Source organism: Oculina patagonica, chromosome 2 (assembly GCF_052425735.1).
Source record: "Oculina patagonica isolate OP01 chromosome 2, crgOcupat, whole genome shotgun sequence".
Taxonomy (NCBI): domain Eukaryota; kingdom Metazoa; phylum Cnidaria; class Anthozoa; order Scleractinia; family Oculinidae; genus Oculina; species Oculina patagonica.
In genome coordinates, this window is record NC_135759.1 from 42,438,542 (window position 1) to 42,458,753 (window position 20,212).

General features: G+C 39.0%; 1 protein-coding gene across 1 annotated transcript; it reads right to left on the reverse strand.

The window, feature by feature from the left end:
- Positions 1-3,317: 3,317 nt before the first annotated feature.
- Positions 3,318-9,312, reverse strand: LOC144641512 (uncharacterized). The gene is made up of 9 exons (XM_078500525.1): positions 9,064-9,312; positions 8,427-8,555; positions 6,369-6,604; positions 6,054-6,155; positions 5,263-5,367; positions 4,983-5,087; positions 4,682-4,783; positions 4,199-4,579; positions 3,318-3,669 (listed from the first exon to the last, which is right to left on the reverse strand). Exons 2-9 carry the CDS (start codon positions 8,522-8,524, stop codon positions 3,407-3,409), a joined length of 1,392 nt encoding a protein of 463 aa, XP_078356651.1. The 5' UTR covers positions 8,525-8,555; positions 9,064-9,312; the 3' UTR covers positions 3,318-3,406.
- Between the last annotated feature and the right edge of the window lie 10,900 nt (positions 9,313-20,212).

Below are 20,212 nucleotides of genomic sequence, written 5' to 3' on the forward strand. Positions count from 1 at the left end.
TATAAACCCTAATTCATAACTGGAAGTAAGCAATGCTAAGGGAAAGGTAGTCAGATGCTATAAAGTAATCACAGCACGCTATGGTTTTATTTACTTTGAGCAAATGATGCAGTAAATGATGACGTTTTTCGCAAAAAATGCTGATTTCTACTCATCAGTCTTCATTTGTCATTCGAAAATTGACATCGGTACATAAATATGTTTCTTCGTTTTCTCCGTTTAGCTACTGACTTATTGCTAACTTTGCTTGTTCATCAGTTTATAAGCAGAGCTAAGGGCAATACTGTATAAATATTTATTCCAATGTTAAGGGCCATGTTTTGAGATTTTTAGATTTGTTTTTATTTTTATCTTTGTAAAGAACCACCTTACCCCCAGAAAAATGATGAAGCATGGCGTTGTTCTCTATCTTCAGCCCACCCTAGTCCCAGAGAGTTCGTTGCCAAAACGGGAAGTGCAGAGTCTGAGGCGACTCCTTATGGTAACCGCCGACCGGTTAGCTCAGTGGTAGAGCGCCGGACTGTCGTGCGGGAGGTCTCGGGTTCGACTCCCAGACCGGACCAACACTCAGGGTCTTAAAATAACTGAGGAGAATGTGCTGCCTTTGTAATTACATCTGCAAATGGTTAGACATTCTAGTCTTCTCGGATAAGGACGATAAACCGTAGGCCCCGTCTCCTGCATCTTCAGTGTTATAATCAGCAGGGGACGTTAAAAAACCCACACACTCATCGCAAAGAGTAGGGCATGAAGTTCCCGGTGTTGTGGTCTGTTCTATTCCATGGGTTGGTGGTGGGGTGAGATCATACATGGACGGATAGCGGCAGCCATAGGCGCCTTAATATGCTGATGTCCGATCTCATCCCTTAATTCTGTAAATTGTAAATAGTTACTGAAAAGCCATGTGGGGAGTTGACTATTAAAGTTTACATGGTAGATCTCAGTCTCCTTGCTAAATGCGCCCGGCCAGTGACTGGGCAATCTCGAGCCCAGAGTCCGTCTATGTCGGTCAGCGGTACGGGACGGACTCTGAGTCCCGGCGACTCTACCGCTGACCAACCGCTGACGGATCGCGGAGCCGGGGGTCACTCTGGGCTCAAGATTGGTGACTGGGCTGTCTTCAATGGTGTTTGCATGCTGTGATAATTTGAACTTTAAGTCCACTTTTACAGCCCCTTCCAAGAATAGCTTGCAAAAGATCTGAAACATGTTCCCGCCATATCCTTGTCGTAGCTTCTTTATAGTCCAGCAACATTCTAAGCTTTTGCGACCATTTACTGGGAGGGGGGGGGGGGCTAAATACTGGATGACAATCATGTTGTAGCCTCCCCGAAAACCACAGAAAGCTAGCTAAAATGTCATTTTAGTTCAACTTTGAAAGCTTTTTATGTGGTCCAAGAAAATGTCATGACTTAAATGTGATCATTTACAAGCTTGGTACCAGTCCCTAGTGTTGATATTGTAAAGAGGAGTAAGCTGTTGATCCGTTTTTTAGATGAGAGATACTGGGTCATAATGGTTAGGACATTGGACTGAGGTTCGAGCAGTCTGGGTTCCAGTAATGTTCAGGTGTTGTGTAATTGGCAAGATACTTGCAGTAGCTCTTTCCTCCCTGGTCAGTAGCTGGTGTTTAAATGGGTTCTGGTGACGAAACTACTAGGACTACCTGATAAAATGCTCCAGGGAGTAATCTGTGATGGATTGGCATAGCAATCCATCGGGACCTCCGGATTACAAGTCCAGCGCCCTAACCACCAGGCCACGCCGCCTCCTTTATAATATGAGGACCATATTGAGATGCCACAACCTCGCTTGACAGATACTCTGTTTTTGTGTTTCATGGACACCCCACATTATAAACATCAGACTTTCTGTGGTCCCTACAGTGTCTGTACAAACGAAGTTCATAGGGTTCATCCAGGTATTGGAAAACCTGGAAAGTCCTGGAACTTTATTGTGGCACTTTCCAGGACTGGAAAGTCTTGGAAAAAGACTACCAGTCCTGGAAATTCTGGAAATCTGTTAAACTCAAGAAACAACTGAATTCTCAGAGATAACATTACATGAAATGTATGGCAGACAGTAAGGAGAAATAATATTGCGATCTTGGAAGTGAAAGGGTTAATGTGAATATTGGAGTTCTTTGAAAAACCATCTGAGTCCTGGAAATGTACTGTAAAATTGTTTGTGAAAAAGGGTACGAACCCTGAGTTCAGCTGTAATGGGTACAGTTGTGTAATAACTGAATTTTTGTTGTCATTTTACAGGGATCCTGACGGCCTAAGAAGTTTTTATTACTTGGTTCAAGATCTCAAGTGTATGGTGTTCTCCCTTATCGGACTCCACTTCAAGATCAAACCCATCTAATTATTTTATGAACTGTGCCGTGAACAATGTTTGTTTCAGTTTTTATGCATTCATATGCTCATGTCGTCTACTTCTTGCAACACACCATGCCTTTTTGTAGTTACTTTTGCATTGGTACATGAACAACAAATTAAGCGCTGTGAATCATTTCTCTCTGTTTCGCTGCATGCTGATCTGGTAAATGCATGTTACAGTGTATGTGATTTTTATTTATCTCAAAGATACCATCAAAAAACCGAGTAAGGAATGAAATCCAATTCAATATATATGTGTGGGGTGGGTGGGTTGATAAAACTACCTCTGTTTCTCACTCGTTTCCCATCTAAAATCATTGTGTAGTGAATGTGTGCTATAATGAGACTGTTAAGGTTTGAAAAGGACACTTGTGCAGGCATCGCTGCTTGATGGCGAATGATATGTTGAGCAGCCTTATCCTTCTATTGTCTTTGATTGTGTACATAGATGTTCAACAATCCTTTTACAACGACTTGTAGAGTTTTTCAACTTTTCTCATCTCCAATAAAGTGTTTTTTGTTGAGTTGTGTCATATTCTGGTGAATGGAAACAAAAACATGGATGACGATGGATGCAAAAGTAACTTGAGTATTTCATACTGCAGGGAAATAATCTCAAACTTGTAATAAAAACTAGCCTGCTTCATCAGACTATTTTGATTAATTAACATCCGATTAAGCTGAAAAAATTTCGACTGAAGAAGAACGAATAACTGAAGAGGAAGTTTGGAGAAAGATTACAAAAGAAAGAGACGAAAAAAAAAATCTTGTAGAATACAGGTAAACGCACTGCTTTGTTTGTTGTAATGCAATTAAAATTTGGCTTTTCATTGAGCTTTTTGGGCGAAACGGGTAAATTTTTTTACTTTCCTTCATGTTTGATCGCGAAATTCCCAGGATATTATAAAGACCAGCCATAAATAAGGACAAAACTCATGTCTCGACTGTTTTTAATTGCACAGTAGCTTGGACATTCTTTTCGAACTCTTATTTGCAAAACAAACAAGAAAAAAGGCAGAAAGTTCTTAAAACTTTTCTGGTCTGATTTTCATCTCAGTTCTCTTAGCAGAGTATCTATATCCTTTCCAGTGAGACCAGTTGACACCATCAGCGAAAGATGAGTGTTTTCCCCCATGATACAGACCGTTCAGGTTGGAATCATGACAGCCCCTGTACCACCAAGCTCCTTTATACTGCACAGCACAGTTACTGCCCGCGCGGTCATTATCCCGATCTTTGGTTGAAAAGGGGTGACCACGATGAGAAGAAAGAGAATCACCAGCAGTTCCTGAAAAAGAAAAACCCGAGAATTTGATTGTACTCACTAATACTAATAAGATGTTGGGTAGGAAGTGATAGCGTAACCTTCCCTATAAAATCTAGACTCCATTCATTATATATCACATAATCAGGCTTCCTTTCTAAACGCTTCAAGAAAATATTGAAACATATTTTAAATTCAAAATCCCTAAAATTTATGTTTTGATCTTACTAAATAAAGAAATAAAACACGAGAATTAAATTGGACTTAACTAACCCTAATAAGATCCTGGGTATTTGTTTTAAAGAAGCGATTTAGACGCCATTTGATTATGAATCGGAAAATAATCAGGCCTATTTCATTAACGCTTCAAAAAAGTATATTGGAACGCTCAAATTCAAAATCCCAAAAATTTATTTTTGGTCAAATTTACTGCCATCATTATCACTTAAACTGAGTTATCTTGAAGTATGAATTAGCTAGAAATTTGAAAAGTTAGCAACTAATTAATAAACGCCTCATGCTATAAAAAAATAAAAATGTGAAAAAAATTTACCTGAATATGATCCAAGGCTGAGCTTGTACTTAGTCTTTTCGCTCGCAACTGCGAACATGTTGTACTCGGCGTAAGCAGTTTTGCTTGCAGTGTCTTCCAGATCTACTCGAATCTTGTTCTTCGTTGCTTTCGTCAGGCGGTGTATCTTGTCCAGTCCCAGCCAAAACTCGCCATTCAGGTTACCGAAGCCACGTTTGTAGTCGGCCCAGCCGCGGTAGAAATTAACGGAGCCGTCCAGTCTCTTCTGGAACACAGTCCACCCCCCACCGGCTGTTGTTTGGTCACAGAACACATCAAAGGCACCTGAACCATCAGGGTCGATTGTATAAACACCGCTGATTCTTTGACCGGATTTGTACAGCTCAGCACAGTTTTTGCGATCTATTAAATGGAGGAAAAACGACAAAGCCTGCTTTACTTTTTACATTTCCACAAAAAGGAGAAAATCAAATCCCGGGCACAAATAAACAGGTCTTTATTCACCTTTCTTGGTAATAATCTTTTTAAGTATGTTGATGTCATCTTGCATTTGAGTGAGTTGTTTCTTCATTTCTTGAAGGATAGTTTCTATCTTCTTGTTTGGCCCTGTAAATAATTAAATAGTGAAAAATTCTCAGAGTGGATTTCATGGAATATGATCATTTTTAAAATTGTTTTCAATACAACAAAATCAACAATCCTGTTATTTCTCTGGGGGGACTTCTTGAAGGTAGTCTCAGTGTGAAAAGTTAAGAAGAGTTTAAAACATTTAACGCCCAAACTCACTCAAGATATTTATTCTTGCCTTTTACTGATGTCTTGTTTCCTTTGAGGATGTTAATGTCATCTTCAACTTGAGTAAGTTGTTTTTTCATTTCTTGTAGGAGAATTTCAATCTTCTTGTTTGGCTCTGTGAATGATAAAATTTTTAACTTTTTAAAATCCATCAAAGTGGATTTCACATGTATGGGAAATTAAATAAGAAAGACACCACTTATTCTACGCGTAACGATATCTAAATCAACCAAGCATCCACAAAAAGAGAAAAAAAACTTTTTAATTGTCATAACCAGACATGTTCTTACCTTTCATGGATGTCTTGTTTGCTTTGAGGATGTTGATGTCATCTTCAACATGAGTGAGTTGTTGTTTCATTTCTTTAAGGAGGGTTTCCATCTTTTTGCTCGTTTCTGTGCGTAAAAATAAATAAAAAATTGCAGCAAAACTGTTATCGTATATCTTGAGTGGGCTAATCCGTAACTTCTTGTAGTTTCCTACAATCGGCAGTCGATATATTTTAACAAAGTAAAGCCAAACCCTCTCGCTTTAAGTTAATGGTCTTTGATGTTGTAAATATTTATATTTCATTCTGAATAACTGCGTTCAAATACTCCGAAACAATCCAAAAGCGCCTATGTTACATAAAAACGGAATTTTTCTGATAACTTCATTCTTGATTTACTTGAAAACGCTCATACAGATTTTTCTAAAATTTCGTCAACAGTTACTCAATCTACTTAACTTTAACATATCAAAAAATGAATACTAAGAGTCAATCTAGATTTCGAGAAAATTAAGCTTGTTTGAAAACAAAAGAAAACGACAATCGTGGCTATGGTAACCTTTGTGACTAAGTGACCAGTAAAAAAAATTAAACATTGGTCATATTTGATCATTATGGTGTATTTTGGCAAAAATCGAACATTGGCTTCCTTGGTAATTTTCATTTTCAAAACAACCACCCTAGGGCTGAAAAAACTGAACTACATTGAGCATCCTTAAGTAGTCCTAGTCTGAAATTTGTACTACACTGAAAAAAGGAGAAGTCAATATTAATCGCAATTCTCGGAACAGCTAAAGAGCTCTGTACACTAACCTTTCTTTGACGTGTTCGCTTTGAGGATGTTGATGTCTTCTTCAACGTGAGTGATTTGTTTCTTCATTTCGTGAAGGATAGTTTCTACCGTGTTGTTTGGCTCTGTACATGAGAAAATTCAAAATCTAAAGTAAACGGATTGAATAAGAAATTATCGCGCTTTTAATACTTCTTTACTTCATTTATTGGATCTTTAAGAAGTTAGTTTTGTAAAATGGTATAATCCCACACACCTCTTAATCTATAATGCACCATAAAAGTAGAGAAAGTAAAATTCTCAACACACACAGTCCGCGCAGACAGATTTGTACTTACCTTTCTCCAAAGTTTTGTTCCCTTTGAGGATGTTGATGCTATCTTCAACATGAGTAAGTTGTTTCTTCATTTCTTGAAGAACGATTTCAATCCTCTTGTTTGGCCCTGCATGATAGAAGTTGTTGTACACGTTGTTACATTCCTTTGTGGCTGTAGAACTGACTGGGGTGCTATTAGCGCTATTTCCTGACTTAGCTAAAGTTTGACTCGCCACAAACAACGCCAAGAACAGCAAACTGCAACGAAAACCCGAGGAAACACAAGTCATTGTGTGCGAATTTGATAAAAGTCCAACTTAACCGTAGTTAACTGTGTCACGGACTGGCGAAAAGGCGGATGTGACTCATCTTTATTACAACAAGGTGTTTGCGTCAATGAGTTCGGTGTAGGACGTTTTTTCGTGTTTTTCGAGTGTTGAACAAACTTTTGTGCAATATTGATAGTTCAAAAAAGAGGCTGACAGCTTCATAAAAATAGCCCTGCTGACAAAAGGAAGTGGAGACAAGAAAAGGGAACGTTTAAAGACTTGAAATGAGCCGACATTACTTCAGTAAACTTTGAAATGACTGCTAAATATTTTACATAAAACATTTGTCGGAAGTTGCCTCTGTTTGTATCAAATATTTCCATCAGGATATCATTTATCTGACGACTTACACATTGAATATTGCAGATAGCGAGCAAAAACATTTTAGGTATCTTCGATAATGTGAATCACCAAATCGATACTTCAATATTTTCGGACATCCAACTGAAAATGTTTACTTCCGCTCCACCCCCGGGTCAAGTTCTGTAAACAAGAGCCTTTGGGTATTTATCATCCGAAAAAATTTAAATTGAATAAATTGAACGAATAAAGAATCAAAGCGTTTCGACCGTCTTGCAAAAATAACAGTTAGGAAGAAAAAATATATTTATTAAGATCAGACTTGCTAGAAATTTACTTTCGTTAATAGGGACGGTGATTCAAGAACATGTCTAAAAAATATCGGGAAAACGTCGACTGATATTTTTCAAAAGTAGGCAATGAGCGGTTCGTAATCATCCAGACAATAAATATTGCCAGGATTATTTCTCTCCTAAAACCATAAGACCAAATTACTCTAATGATGAGTCTATATGTTGTTATCGAGTTTTTTGGTACTGAACGCGTAGATGAATTGATTTTGCAATAAAAAGCAAAAAGTGTTTTGCACAACTGACAAAGTGACAGGTCAACGAACCCGTCGCCTTTTCGTGTTGGGAATATTTAATCAGTCACTGAAAACTTTTTGATTTCTTCGAAGGTGTAAAATGTAAGAGGGGTCCGCTCAAACTTATAGCTAAAGTATCTGATCGATGGTCCTATTAAGATTAAACTCCCTAATAAAATCAGACCTATGATAAAAATAAACTACAGGCATTTGGTTCGCCAATCCGATATTACTGTGATATTTAGAGCCGGTTATATTTCTTAAAGGAGAAGTTCACTCCAGAATAGCCATTTATTTTCTTTACGCCAATAAAAAGTTTACACAAAGATATGTTATTCACCAAAATTTCAGCCTCCAACGTGCGCTATAACCCTACAAAATCTTTCACCAAACTCGACAACTGAACGCCGCCATCTTGGAGCTGGTAATGTATGCGTGACGTCAAGGAGCTCAGCCTGACGTTTGGCGGGAAAATTTTAATAGTCGAAACTCCTTGTTTTTTCATATTTTTTAAAGCTCTGTTTGAGCAAAATGGAACTGCACAAACAGGTATTTTGACAAACAAGAGCCACTACGAAGAAACAGGGAGTTTTGAGTATATAAAGTTTCCCGCCAAACTTCAGGCTGAGCTCTTTGACGTCACGCATACATTACCAGCTCCAAGATGGCGGCGTTCAGTTGTCGAGTTTTGGGAAAGATTTCGTAGGGTTATAGCGCACGTTGGAGGCTGAAATTTTGGTGAATAACATATCTTTGTGTAAACTTTTTATTGGCGTAAAGAAAATAAATGGCCATTCTGGAGTGAACTTCTCCTTTAAGGTTCACACACAAACAAGCAATTACATGGAAGTGAAACTGTGCTTACCCGTGCCAGTAGATAATTACCGTACCGCATGTTAAGTCGTATTCTTTGCCATTTATATTTTGTGCTAAGAAGCCTCTCCTAATGAGCGGAAACATCATTCAATGCGCTAGGTGCGCTAACACACGGGCCCTGTCAATAATAAAAAAAGAGATATTGCTTTGGACACGGCGTTTACGATTTCTCTCGTTGGATCTTTAAATCTTTGGTCCAGGAAAATCTTTATAACCCCTAATTCATAACTGGAAGTAAGCAATGCTAAGGGAAAGGTAGTCAGATGCTATAAAGTAATCACAGCACGCTATGGTTTTATTTACTTTGAGCAAATGATGCAGTAAATGATGACGTTTTTCGCAAAAAAATGCTGATTTCTACTCATCAGTCTTCATTTGTCATTCGAAAATTGACATCGGTACATAAATATGTTTCTTCGTTTTCTACGTTTAGCTACTGACTTATTACTAACTTTGCTTGTTCATCAGTTTATAAGCAGAGCTGAGGGCAATACTGTATAAATCAGTTTATTCCAATGTTAAGGGCCATGTTTTGAGTTTTTTAGATTTGTTTTGATTTTTATAAAGAACCACCCTACCCCCAGAAAAATGATAAAGCATGGCATTGTTCTCTATCTTCAGCTCACCCTAGTCCCAGAGAGTTTGTTGCCAAAACGGGAAGTGCAGAGTCTGAGGCGACTCCTTACGGTAGATCTTAGTCTCCTTGCTAAATGCGCCCGGTCAGTGACTGGGCTGTCTTGAATGGTGTTTGCTCAACTTTGCTGTGATAATTTGAACGATTTTTGGCCCGAGTTGATTCTTTTGTGTATAAATAGAGTGAGAAACAACGAGAATTAAAGCTTTAATTCCACTTTTACAGCCCCTTTCAAGAATAGCTTGCAAAATATCTGAAACATGTTTCCGCCATATCCTTGTCGTAGCTTCTTTATAGTCCAGCAATATTCTAAGCTTTTGTGACCATTTACTGGGGGGGGGGGGGGGGGGGTCTAAATACTGGATGACAATCATGTTGTAGCCTCCCCGAACACCAAAATGTCATTTTAGTTCAATTTTGAAAGCTTTTTATGTGTTCCAAGAAAATGCCATGACTTAAATGTGATCATTCACAAGCTTGGTCCCAGTCCCTAGTGTTGATATTGTAAGGAGGAGTAAGCTGTTGATCCGTTTTTTAGATGAGAGATACTGGGTCATAATGGCTAGAACATTGGACTGAAGATCGAGCTGTCTGGGTTCCAGTAATGTTCAGGTGTTGTGTAATTGGCAAGACACTTGCAGTAGCTCTTTCCTCCCTGGTCAGGAGCTGGTGTATAAATAGGTTCTGGTGACGGAACTACTAGGACTACCTGATAAAATGCTCTAGGGAGTAATCTGTTATGGATTGGCATAGCAATCCATCGGGACCTCCGGATTACAAGTCCAGCGCCTTAACCACCAGGCCACGCCGCCTCCTTATGTACATGAGGACCATATTGAGATGCCACAACCTCGCTTGACAGATACCCTGTTTTTGTGTTTTATGGACACCCCACACTATAAACATCAGACTTTCCTTTGCCCCTACAGTGTCTGTACAAACGAAGTTCATAGGGTTCATACAGGTCCTGGAAAACCTGGAAAATCCTGGAACTTTATTGTGGCACTATCCAGGACTGGAAGGTCATGAAAAAAGACTACCGGTCCTGGAAATTCTGGAAATCTGTTAAACTCAAGTAACAACTGAATTCTCAGAACTAACATTATAAGGAATGTATTGCAGACAACTGAAAGAAGATTTCACAAACAGCCTTCATGACGTACGCGAAACTTGCTCGATTTTCAAAGTTGTTATCATCATCAAAATACTTCGGTCACTCCAACGAACTCAGTTTCAAGAGTTGATGAAGTGTAACACCAAGAAACTTTCTTGATTGATATCCAAGGACACCGACATAGACGAACACATCAACAACATTTCCTCATGTCGTTTATCCTTCTTCGAGAAGCTTATCTTATGCAGTGGTCTTAAATTCTCACTTCTTCAGCACTGCTCCAGTAAAGATATCCAAGCCAGCTTCGAAAAAGCTTTTTGGAAATTGGATCCCCTCATCCTAGATCCAAACAAAAAAGATCTTGCATCCGCCACCTTGCGCTCGATCGCCCTCCATTACATCGCAAAGAAAGGTCCATCTCCACCTAAAGCACTACTGAGAGCTCTCAGCAACCTTATACGAAGAGATAACATTATCATTTCCAAACCGGGCAAAGGCTCGGGTGTCGTAATATAGACAAAGACGAATACCTTCGTCTACTGAGTGAGGCCTCGATCAACGATTCTACAAAATTTATCCACATCGATCAACATCGCCCAAAGTCCAGAGGAAGACCTCCTAAACACTTTCATCCACTCTTAGAGAAAGAAAAGCAACTCCACGAAAAGGTCCATCAGATTCTACCGAAAGCTACAGCCGACCAACTTTGCCCCAAAAGCTCCAGACTAGCACATCTGTATGGCCTCCCCAAAACGCACAAAGAAAGGCTCTGCATGCGACCAATCTTATCTGCGTCTGGCACATACAACTTCCCGTTGGCAAAATGGTTAGAGGAGAAATTGAAGCCACTATCCACCAACAAATATTGTATTAATGATATTTTCAGCTTCACTGACGACATAAAGAACACTCGCATCGAATCTGACCACATCCTTGTCTCCTATGATGTATGTGCACTATTTACAAATGATCCTCTGAAGGAAACAATTGACATTCTTGTTGACAAAGCTTTTAAAGATGACTGGTTTAATAAGACGCATAGTACGCAACTCCAAAAGCATCAACTGACTGAGTTATTAGAAATCGCTACGTCCAATCAGCTGTTTGAATTCAACGGTGAGCTGTATGAGCAAACAGACGGTGTAGATATGGGCTCGCCACTTGGCCCACTACTAGCCAAATGAATGTTTTCATGTGCCATATAGAGAACCAACTGAAACAAAACAACATGATCCCGTCTTTCTATTGAAGATACGTTGATGACACTCTGGTCAAAATGCCCAACACAGACGCGGCTTAGATTTCTTACAAGTACTTAACGGTGCCCATCCTAGTTTGTCTTTTACCATGGAACTTGAACATGAGGGCTCTATTCCATTTCTCCACACTAATCACGAGAAACGACAACACACTAAAAACGGAAGTCTACAGAAAACCAACTGACACGGGCCTTCTGCTCCATTTCCAAAGCCACGTTGATAACAGATACAAAAAAGGCCTGGTAAACACAATGGTTGATCGGGCGCACCGTTTATCCTCCACCGAAGAAGCCTTCACGAAAGAGTGCAACAAGTTACGCACCATGTTTTCAAAACAACACTACCCGAACGCATTATTCGATTCTACAATACGCAAGTTCAGGCAAGAAACTAATACAGAACCGCACGCCGCAACCCTATCAGAGCCATCTGTCTACATTTCATTGCCTTTTAAAGACCAACGATCAGCTAATCGCGTCCGCAAAGAAATTCATTCTCTGGGATCCAAGATCAACATCGATGTCAAACCCGTCTTTATCAGCAGAAAGCTGTCACAGATTTTGTGCGTAAAGGAAAACAAGCCCCAGATCGTAAACACACAATGCGTTGTTTACTTGTTTAAATGTGATTTGTGCGATGCAAATTATGTCGGGTTTACTGCCCGACACCTACATCAACGCATTTGTGAGCACCGTTATTCTGCGATCGGTAGACACCTTGAGGCACAACATGGCAGCAAAGGAGCAAAGATGAATCAACTTTTCAGAGTGTTAAAGAAATGCAGAAGCAAGTTTGACTGCCTCGTATACGAAATGCTGTTCATCAGGGACGTCAATCCTTCCCTGAACACCCAGAGTGACTCTATCCGCGCCAAATTATTTACTTGACACTTCCCTATTTTTAATTAGAACTTTTAGTTTTTCTATTGTTTTACTTTACGTATTATTCCCATAGGACACACAACTATTTTTATTGTTTCACGTTATATATATTCTTGTTTTAACTATCACTTCTTTTGACTTGATAATGGCGTAGAGTAGCGCTGAAACGTCGTCTACTTTTTTAAGTTTTTAAAGTTTTAAAATGAATTTTAACAATATTTTAGCGCTTAATTTCATTATAAAATCGTATTGCAGACAGTAAGGAGAAATAATATTGCGATTTTGGAAGTGAAAGGGTTATGTAATAACTGACTTTTTGTTGTTATTTTACAGGGATCCTGCTGATGGCCTAAGATGTTTTTATTACTTGGTTCAAGATTTTAAGTGTATGGTGTTCTCCCTTATCGGCCTCCACTTCAAGATCAAACCCATCTAAATACTTTTATGAACTGTGCCGTGAACAATGTTTGTTTCAGTTTTTATGCATTCATATGCTCATGTCGTCTACTCCTTGCAACATCCCCATGCCTTTTTGTAGTTTTTTTTTGCATTGGTACATGAACAACAAATTAAGCACTGTGAATCATTTTTCTCTGTTTCACTGCATGCTGATCTGGTTAATGCATGTTAGAGGGTCTCAATGGGGTGGTGGCTTTTACGGTTAACGGTTAAAAATTTGGCCTTTTTACGGCTAACGGTTAATTTATTTCCATTACGGTTAACAGAAGTTAAAAGTTAATTTTCATTGTTTTTAATAGTTAAAAATCAATTTCCATTATTGAAAAACGTATTTTAGGTCTTTGGACCATTTTTGGGACGATGAAGTGAACTAGTTTGGGTTATTTATAATCACTGACCGATTTTTACGGTTAACACATTTTACGGCTAACGGTTAAAATTTTCCATTTTTTACGCCTAACGGATAACTTTTTGGCCGTTTTACGGCTAACGGTTAACCCCATTGAGACCCTCATGTTACAGTGTATGTGTTTTTTATTTATCTCAAAGATACCATCAAAATACCAAGTAAGGAATGAAATCCAATTCAATATATATGTGTGGGGTGGGTGGGTTGATAAAACTACCTCTGTTTCTCACTCGTTTTTTCGACTATTTTGCTTGTTTACAAGCGAAAGTAGGAGATTAGGAGTGATGTGGGCAAAATTTGGAACATTCTTGTCTACTCTCAAGGGACTTTTTTTATTTCTCAAGGGACTGTTTTAATTTCTCAAGGGAGTTCTTTCCGCTTAGTGGGCGATGAAAGGGTTTCTTATTATTATAGTGCGGTCCGGTATGTCCGAAAAATCGCTCCCGTGGGATTTTCGTGCCGAAATTGATTTTTTCGCTGTTTTGCACTAATTTTGGGCCGAATAATAAGAATCCGATGGGGTTCAAATTTTTCGACCGCATCTTCCCATGTTTCTGGCTACTTGAGGATTTAATTTATGCTAATGCGATGCTAATTATATGCAGGAATAAGTTTTGCGAATATCTTTGCTCTGATTTAAGATTAACGTACCAAATGTTATACGAAGCTTGCTTTTGATTAGTTAAGTCATTTGACTTAAATTGGTTTCCATGGCAACCGGCGATGACGTCAGAATTAACTTCCTGCTATTTTGGCGGCGGCCATCTTGGATCCGCCATCTTGGATTTTTGAACTCTCACTTTTCTGTAGCAAAACAAAGCATTTTAAATAAACTTCAACTAACGAATGATTTCCAGTACGAACAATGTCCAGTTAAGTGCAAAACGTTCTTTATTCTCCTGTTTTACAGTTTTCTACAAAAATATCATTGACTTTTGTTAGTCCCATAGTAACAACGCAAACGCTATTTGTCTTTTTTCTGTTACTGATGTTTTATACTATTGAAGAGTTCCGTTTAAAGTGTTCGTGTATTTAATTAAACGGTTTTGTGGTAATATCTTTGCTCTGACTCCATTTTACACCGAAAAAACTTACAACGTAGTTTGACCTTTTGACGTGCGTCGTATGACTAAAGTTGTTCTTTCTTGTGGGTAGAAAACCTATTTACATGTAAGTCAATTAAAGTTCGGTTCGTCAGGTAGAAAAGCACAATGATGTTTCGTTCCTATTCGTTCTGTCCTGGGTTTCTCTTTTCTTACATAAAAGAAGGAGAGTGACCGATCAAGGTAAGCGTATTTTAAGTCTTATCAGAAGGGAAAGCTGTAAGTAAAGCTTTAACAATAAAGTAAGAATAATTTGAGAAGCGTTATTGTACGCCAATCAGGAAACATTTAGGGGTATTCTTTGGAGATCAAAAATCTGTCATTTATTAGCACACTTTCACACCCAAAAAACAAAGCTGTAAAAATCAAAACTTTAGGCGTATTTTCGCAATTTCGAGTCCTTAAAAGAAACTCGTCAGCTCGAGCTGCACATTTAAGCGTATAGACACAAAACACAAATTATTTATTTCAATTTGTCGTTGTTGTTTTGTTAAATAAGAGTCAAGTAGTAGCGATGAAGTCATGTCTCATTTGGTGTGTATTATCTACAACGAGGGTTTTGCATTGAATAAGACTCTAACAAGCAACCCTTTAATGATTGAGCATCTGTACAAGTACCTTGGGACAGACTGACATCAAGTCACTTACAGACCGGTGAGTGCCGCAAACCGGTCGATAACAAGGGTATGATTGAGCGACTAAGAGTTGCAAAGCGGGCCTAGACAGACAACTCCTCATCCTCTATCCGGCGAGGCCCTGGTCGTCCTTTTAAGTCATCAACCTCTTCGCGGCCGTAAAGGGCAAGAACACTCCCTAAGTCGCAGCCCGGTGAAACTGTAAAAGATTTACCGGTTTTTTTTTTCAGATCAAGTGGGAACAACGCTATTAGAAATAAAGAAAAATACACAGGGAATATGCAGAAAACGCCTCAGCACTTAATCGATAACCACAGGAGCTGTTTGCGTTACGCTCAGCGCACCTTCGGCGCTGATTGTGAATGTGGCTCTGTAAAATAAGTTGTTCGTTCGGCGTGCGATGTAGAATTAGTTCTGGCAGTTCAAAACACGCTAGCGGACGATAGCGCCAGCTTGAATATGGCTGAAGTAAATGACATCTACGTGGCGATATTAAACAGATATTCGATGGAAATAAGCGAAACAGGAAATTACTAAAAGTGATTAAAACAACTTTTAAGTGAGCAGCTTCCAAATCTTCAGTTTGCAAGTCGCTGCGTAAAAATGAGCCTAACAAAGTTGTTTAGTTAGCAGCTGTCAGCAAGGCTATTGATGTTCTGTCAGCTCAAATGGATAGCAAGTAGGGATACCATTGAGGTTTTAGAAACTATGACATTGGTGTTGCGGCGAGAAATTATGTAGCACCGGAATTGGTCATTCACTGGAAGCTTTGAAGACTTTCCGAATCCGTCCTTACTCCAGTTTTTTCTCACACATTTGCCGTTTGGCTCGCACGCACTCGATGTTTCGGGAATGCGTGATAAAGAAGTCAACAAAATTGTTAACTTAGCAGGTCAGTTCGATGTCCAAAACACAAGAAGTCAAGTCAAGGATCAACCTAAGGCAAACAAGGGATTGAAACACACCGTGCAAACACCTCTCTCAGTCAGTCTGCCCCTTGCTATTCAACCAGTTAGCCAACGGAAAACTGCCTACTCAAGTTAAAGACCTAGAGGAAATTGTCTGCCAAGTGTACTGCAAAGCGGGACCTACCACCCTTGCTGAACTTCGATGGGAACTCTTTCGATCCAGGAACTTGGAAGCTGAGATGCTGCCTGCAATGCCTGCTTCTTTACTCCCTTACATCATCCGCGCAAACTTCAAGACCATGCGCGACATATCCTTTACCACCAGCTGCCCGGATCTTCCATCCCTCAAAGAGAATTGCTTTAGCAAACACCAAGGAGCATACGTTCCTGTTATGTGCCTGTCTCTCCCTGCACTCTAAGCTGTTGTGAAGCTTAATAAATGCAGCTGCAATTCGGACTGCAAGGGACGCTGTGGTTGTTTTAAGAACAGGCTTCCACGCACTCTTCTTTGTTAATGTTTTGAAAAAAACGATTCAAATCCATTCAAAGGTGACACGCAGGTTGATGATAAGGAAGAGGATGATGCTGCTCTTAGTGCATAAACTTAAGTCAACTTAACGGGACTCTAGCTACATTAGTATTAGACATAACAGGAGAAAGACGAGTAGAATACTATGGTACTAACAAAGTACATGCGCTTAACTAAAAAAGTACATGTGCTCAACAAAAGAAAGAAAAATAAAGAAAGTTGTGCCCTTATTTGGACATCACTTGTAATGGAAATCATTCGTTAGTTAAAGTTAATCAAAAAAGGCTATGTTTTGCTTTTGAAAATAAGAGTTCGAAAATCCAAGATGGCGGATCCAAGATGGCCGCCGCCAAAATAGCAGGTAGTTAATCCTGACGTCATCGCTGGTTGCCGTGGTAACCAATTTAAGTCAAATGACTTAAATAGTCAAAAGCAAGCTTCTTATAACGTTTGGTACGTGAATCTTAAATCAGACCAAAGATATTCGCAAAACTTATTCCTGCATATAATTAGCATCTAATTAGCATAAATTAAATCCTTAAGTAGCCAGAAACATGGGAAGACGCGGTCGAAAAATTTGAACCCCATCGGATTCTTATTATTCGGCCCAAAATTAGTGCAAAACAGCAAAAAAATCAATTTCGGCACGAAAATCCCACGGGATTACATACCGTACCGCACTATTATTGCGTCAACACTTCCGATCTCGTGTTAAAGACGTGACTTGTCACATATTCCGCTGTAGGTGATGAAAGGGTCTCTCATTAGTATTGCGATCTCGTGTTAAAAACGTGACTTGTCACATGTATAAACGTTATATAACAGTTATTTTTATGCGTGAGTTTCTCAAATGAGATATGACACAACTAATCGAGAATGTGAGTGGTTCAGTGTTTCACAGTCTAAAGCGTTGTACTAGTACAAGCGTCTCACTCACTGAAGCCGGGCGCTAATATTTAACCTAAAATGATTAAGAACGGAAATTATCTTTTCTTTCACAAACTATTCGTCGAATACACTCCCTTTGTTCGTCTTTAAATGTTTTGTGAACAAAACTCTTGAGAGATTTTCTAAAACCTAGAAGAACTCGCTTTCTACTTCATTCCGCTCAACCTGCGCTCAACACCCGCCATGATAACAATTGTTTTTGTCTACGTGCGATATTTTTGGACCGGAAATTAGACTTGAACTCCATTAGCCGCTGTGGGTGATGAAAGGGTATCTCATTAGTATTGCGTCAACACTTGCTATCTTCTGTTAAAAACGTGACTTGTCACATGTATAAACGTTATATAACAATTATTTTTATGCGTGAGTATCTCAAATCCGATATGACACAACTAAGGATTTGTTTTCGCGACAATCGATTGCGTTAGTCACGCTTAACACGAGTGAATAATCATTTATTCGCGTTCTCAATTCAAGGGATTTCTTTTCGGTGTGGGTGAACAATGCGTCAGTCAACACTTGAAGGCAACGTATAAGTCGCGCTAATATTTAACCTAAAGGATTTGTTTTCGCGACAATCGATTGCGTTAGTCACGCTAAACACGAGTAAATAATCATTTATTCGCGTTCTTCTTACACCGAGGATGAGGCAACATGCTTGTCCCAACTTTCAAGAAACCCTTTTCAGCGATAATATTTATTTATTTTAAAATTCCGCCGTAGCACGGAAAAATGAATGTTTCGCACATTTTATCGGGCAAAAGACGAGAAAAATACGCATAAGACTCACATTACGAGCTGATCGGATGGTTTTTAAAATTTGATTTCTGCAAAGGCTGATTTTGTGTAAGGCTCAGGTCAGTCATTTAAAGGTCGTAGTTTTCGTCACTGGCACGATCGTCTGGCGTCTTTGGTGGTGTGATGTAATACTCTTCGACACCACTGGTGATAGATCACGCTCTTACCGAATCCCATCGGAAGCACCGCCAAATCATCTTTTCTTTCACAAACTATTCGTCGAATACACTCCCTTTGTTCGTCTTTAAATGTTTTGTGAACAAAACTCTTGAGAGATTTTCTAAAACCTAGAAGAACTCGCTTTCTACTTCATTCCGCTCAACCTGCGCTCAACACCCGCCATGATAACAATTGTTTTTGTCTACGTGCGATATTTTTGGACCGGAAATTAGACTTGAACTCCATTAAACGCTGTGGGTGATGAAAGGGTATCTCATTAGTATTGCGTCAACACTTGCTATCTTCTGTTAAAAACGTGACTTGTCACATGTATAAACGTTATATAACAATTATTTTTATGCGTGAGTATCTCAAATCCGATATGACACAACTAAGGATTTGTTTTCGCGACAATCGATTGCGTTAGTCACGCTTAACACGAGTGAATAATCATTTATTCGCGTTCTCAATTCAAGGGATTTCTTTTCGGTGTGGGTGAACAATGCGTCAGTCAACACTTGAAGGCAACGTATAAGTCGCGCTAATATTTAACCTAAAGGATTTGTTTTCGCGACAATCGATTGCGTTAGTCACGCTAAACACGAGTAAATAATCATTCGCGTTCTCAATTCAAGGGAGTTCTTTTCGGTGTGGGTGAACAAAGCGTCAGCCAACACTTGAAGGCAATGTATAAGTCTTTCACAGACTAAAGCGACGCTAATATGTAACCAAGAACGTAAGAACGCAAGTTTGGACTGGTACAAGCGTCTAACACACTAAAGGAGCGCTAATATTTAACCTAAAACGATTAAGAACGCAAATTTGTACTTTTACAAGTCTTTCACATTCGCGACAATCGATTGCGTTAGTCTCGCTAAACACGAGTAAATAATCATTTATTCGCGTTCTCAATTCTAGGGATTTCTTTTCGGTGTGGGCCGAAGGTGTGGGTATATATGAAGAATGTATTGAACCGCTGAACTGTTTGTTTGCTTTAGTAGGCCGGAATAAGCGTATACGCGACACGAGTACTACAGTATATTCAATGTGTTTTCGATTGGGTTTTCTTTGGCTCCTTAATTTGCGGTTGAGTTTTGTAAACAGCGCGTTGTTGACTTCTAGGTTTCAGTTTTAATTTAGAATGTGATGTGGAAGTGTAAAGTATTCAGGTAAGCTAAGTTATTTTCAAGACTTCCACTCCTAAACAACATGAAAAGCGTCTTTCACCCTTTAGCAAAACACTACTCCATACCACAATTGACAGCCAACAGATAGACCATAGCAAAATAGTCGTAGTCTCATAGAGACCTTTGATTCCATCTAAAATCATTGTGTAGTGCATGTGTGCTATAATGAGACTGTAAAGGTTTGAAAAGGACACTTGTGCAGGCATCGTTCCTTAATGGCGAATGATATGTTGAGCAGCCTTATCCTTCTATTGTCTTTGGTTATGTACATAGATATTCAACAATCATTTTACAACGACTTGTAGAGTTTTTGAACTTTTCTCATCTCCAATAAAGTGTTTTTTGTTGAGTTGTGTCATATTCTGGTGAATGGAAACAAAAACAGGGATGACGATGGATGCAAAAGTAACTTGAGTATTTCATACTGCAGGGAAATAATCTCAAACTTGTAATTAAAACTAGCCTGCTCCATCAGACTATTGTGATTAATTAACATCCGATTAAGCTGAAAAATTTTCGACTAAAGAAGAACGAATAACTGAAGAGGAAGTTTGGAGAGAGATCACAAAAGAAAAAGACGAAAAAAAAAACCAAACAAATCTTGTGGAATAAACGCACTGCTTTGTTTGTTGTAATGCAATTAAAATTTGGCTTTTCATTGAGCTTTTTGCGTGAGACCGCGGATTTTTTTGGGCGAAACGGGTATTTTTTTTTTTACTTTTTCTTCATGTTTGATCGCGAAATTCCCAGGA

Bases quoted from the DNA above. Each gene is read 5' to 3' on its own strand.
- LOC144641512 (XM_078500525.1), bottom strand. From the start codon at position 8,524: ATGATGTTTCCGCTCATTAGGAGAGGCTTCTTAGCACAAAATATAAAT. The intron at 6,605-8,426 runs GTAAGCACAGTT...TTTTCGTTGCAG, and splicing joins GTAATTATCTACTGGCACGG to TTTGCTGTTCTTGGCGTTGT. The intron at 4,784-4,982 runs GCAAGAATAAAT...AATTATTTACAG, and splicing joins AAACAAGACATCAGTAAAAG to GGCCAAACAAGAAGATAGAA.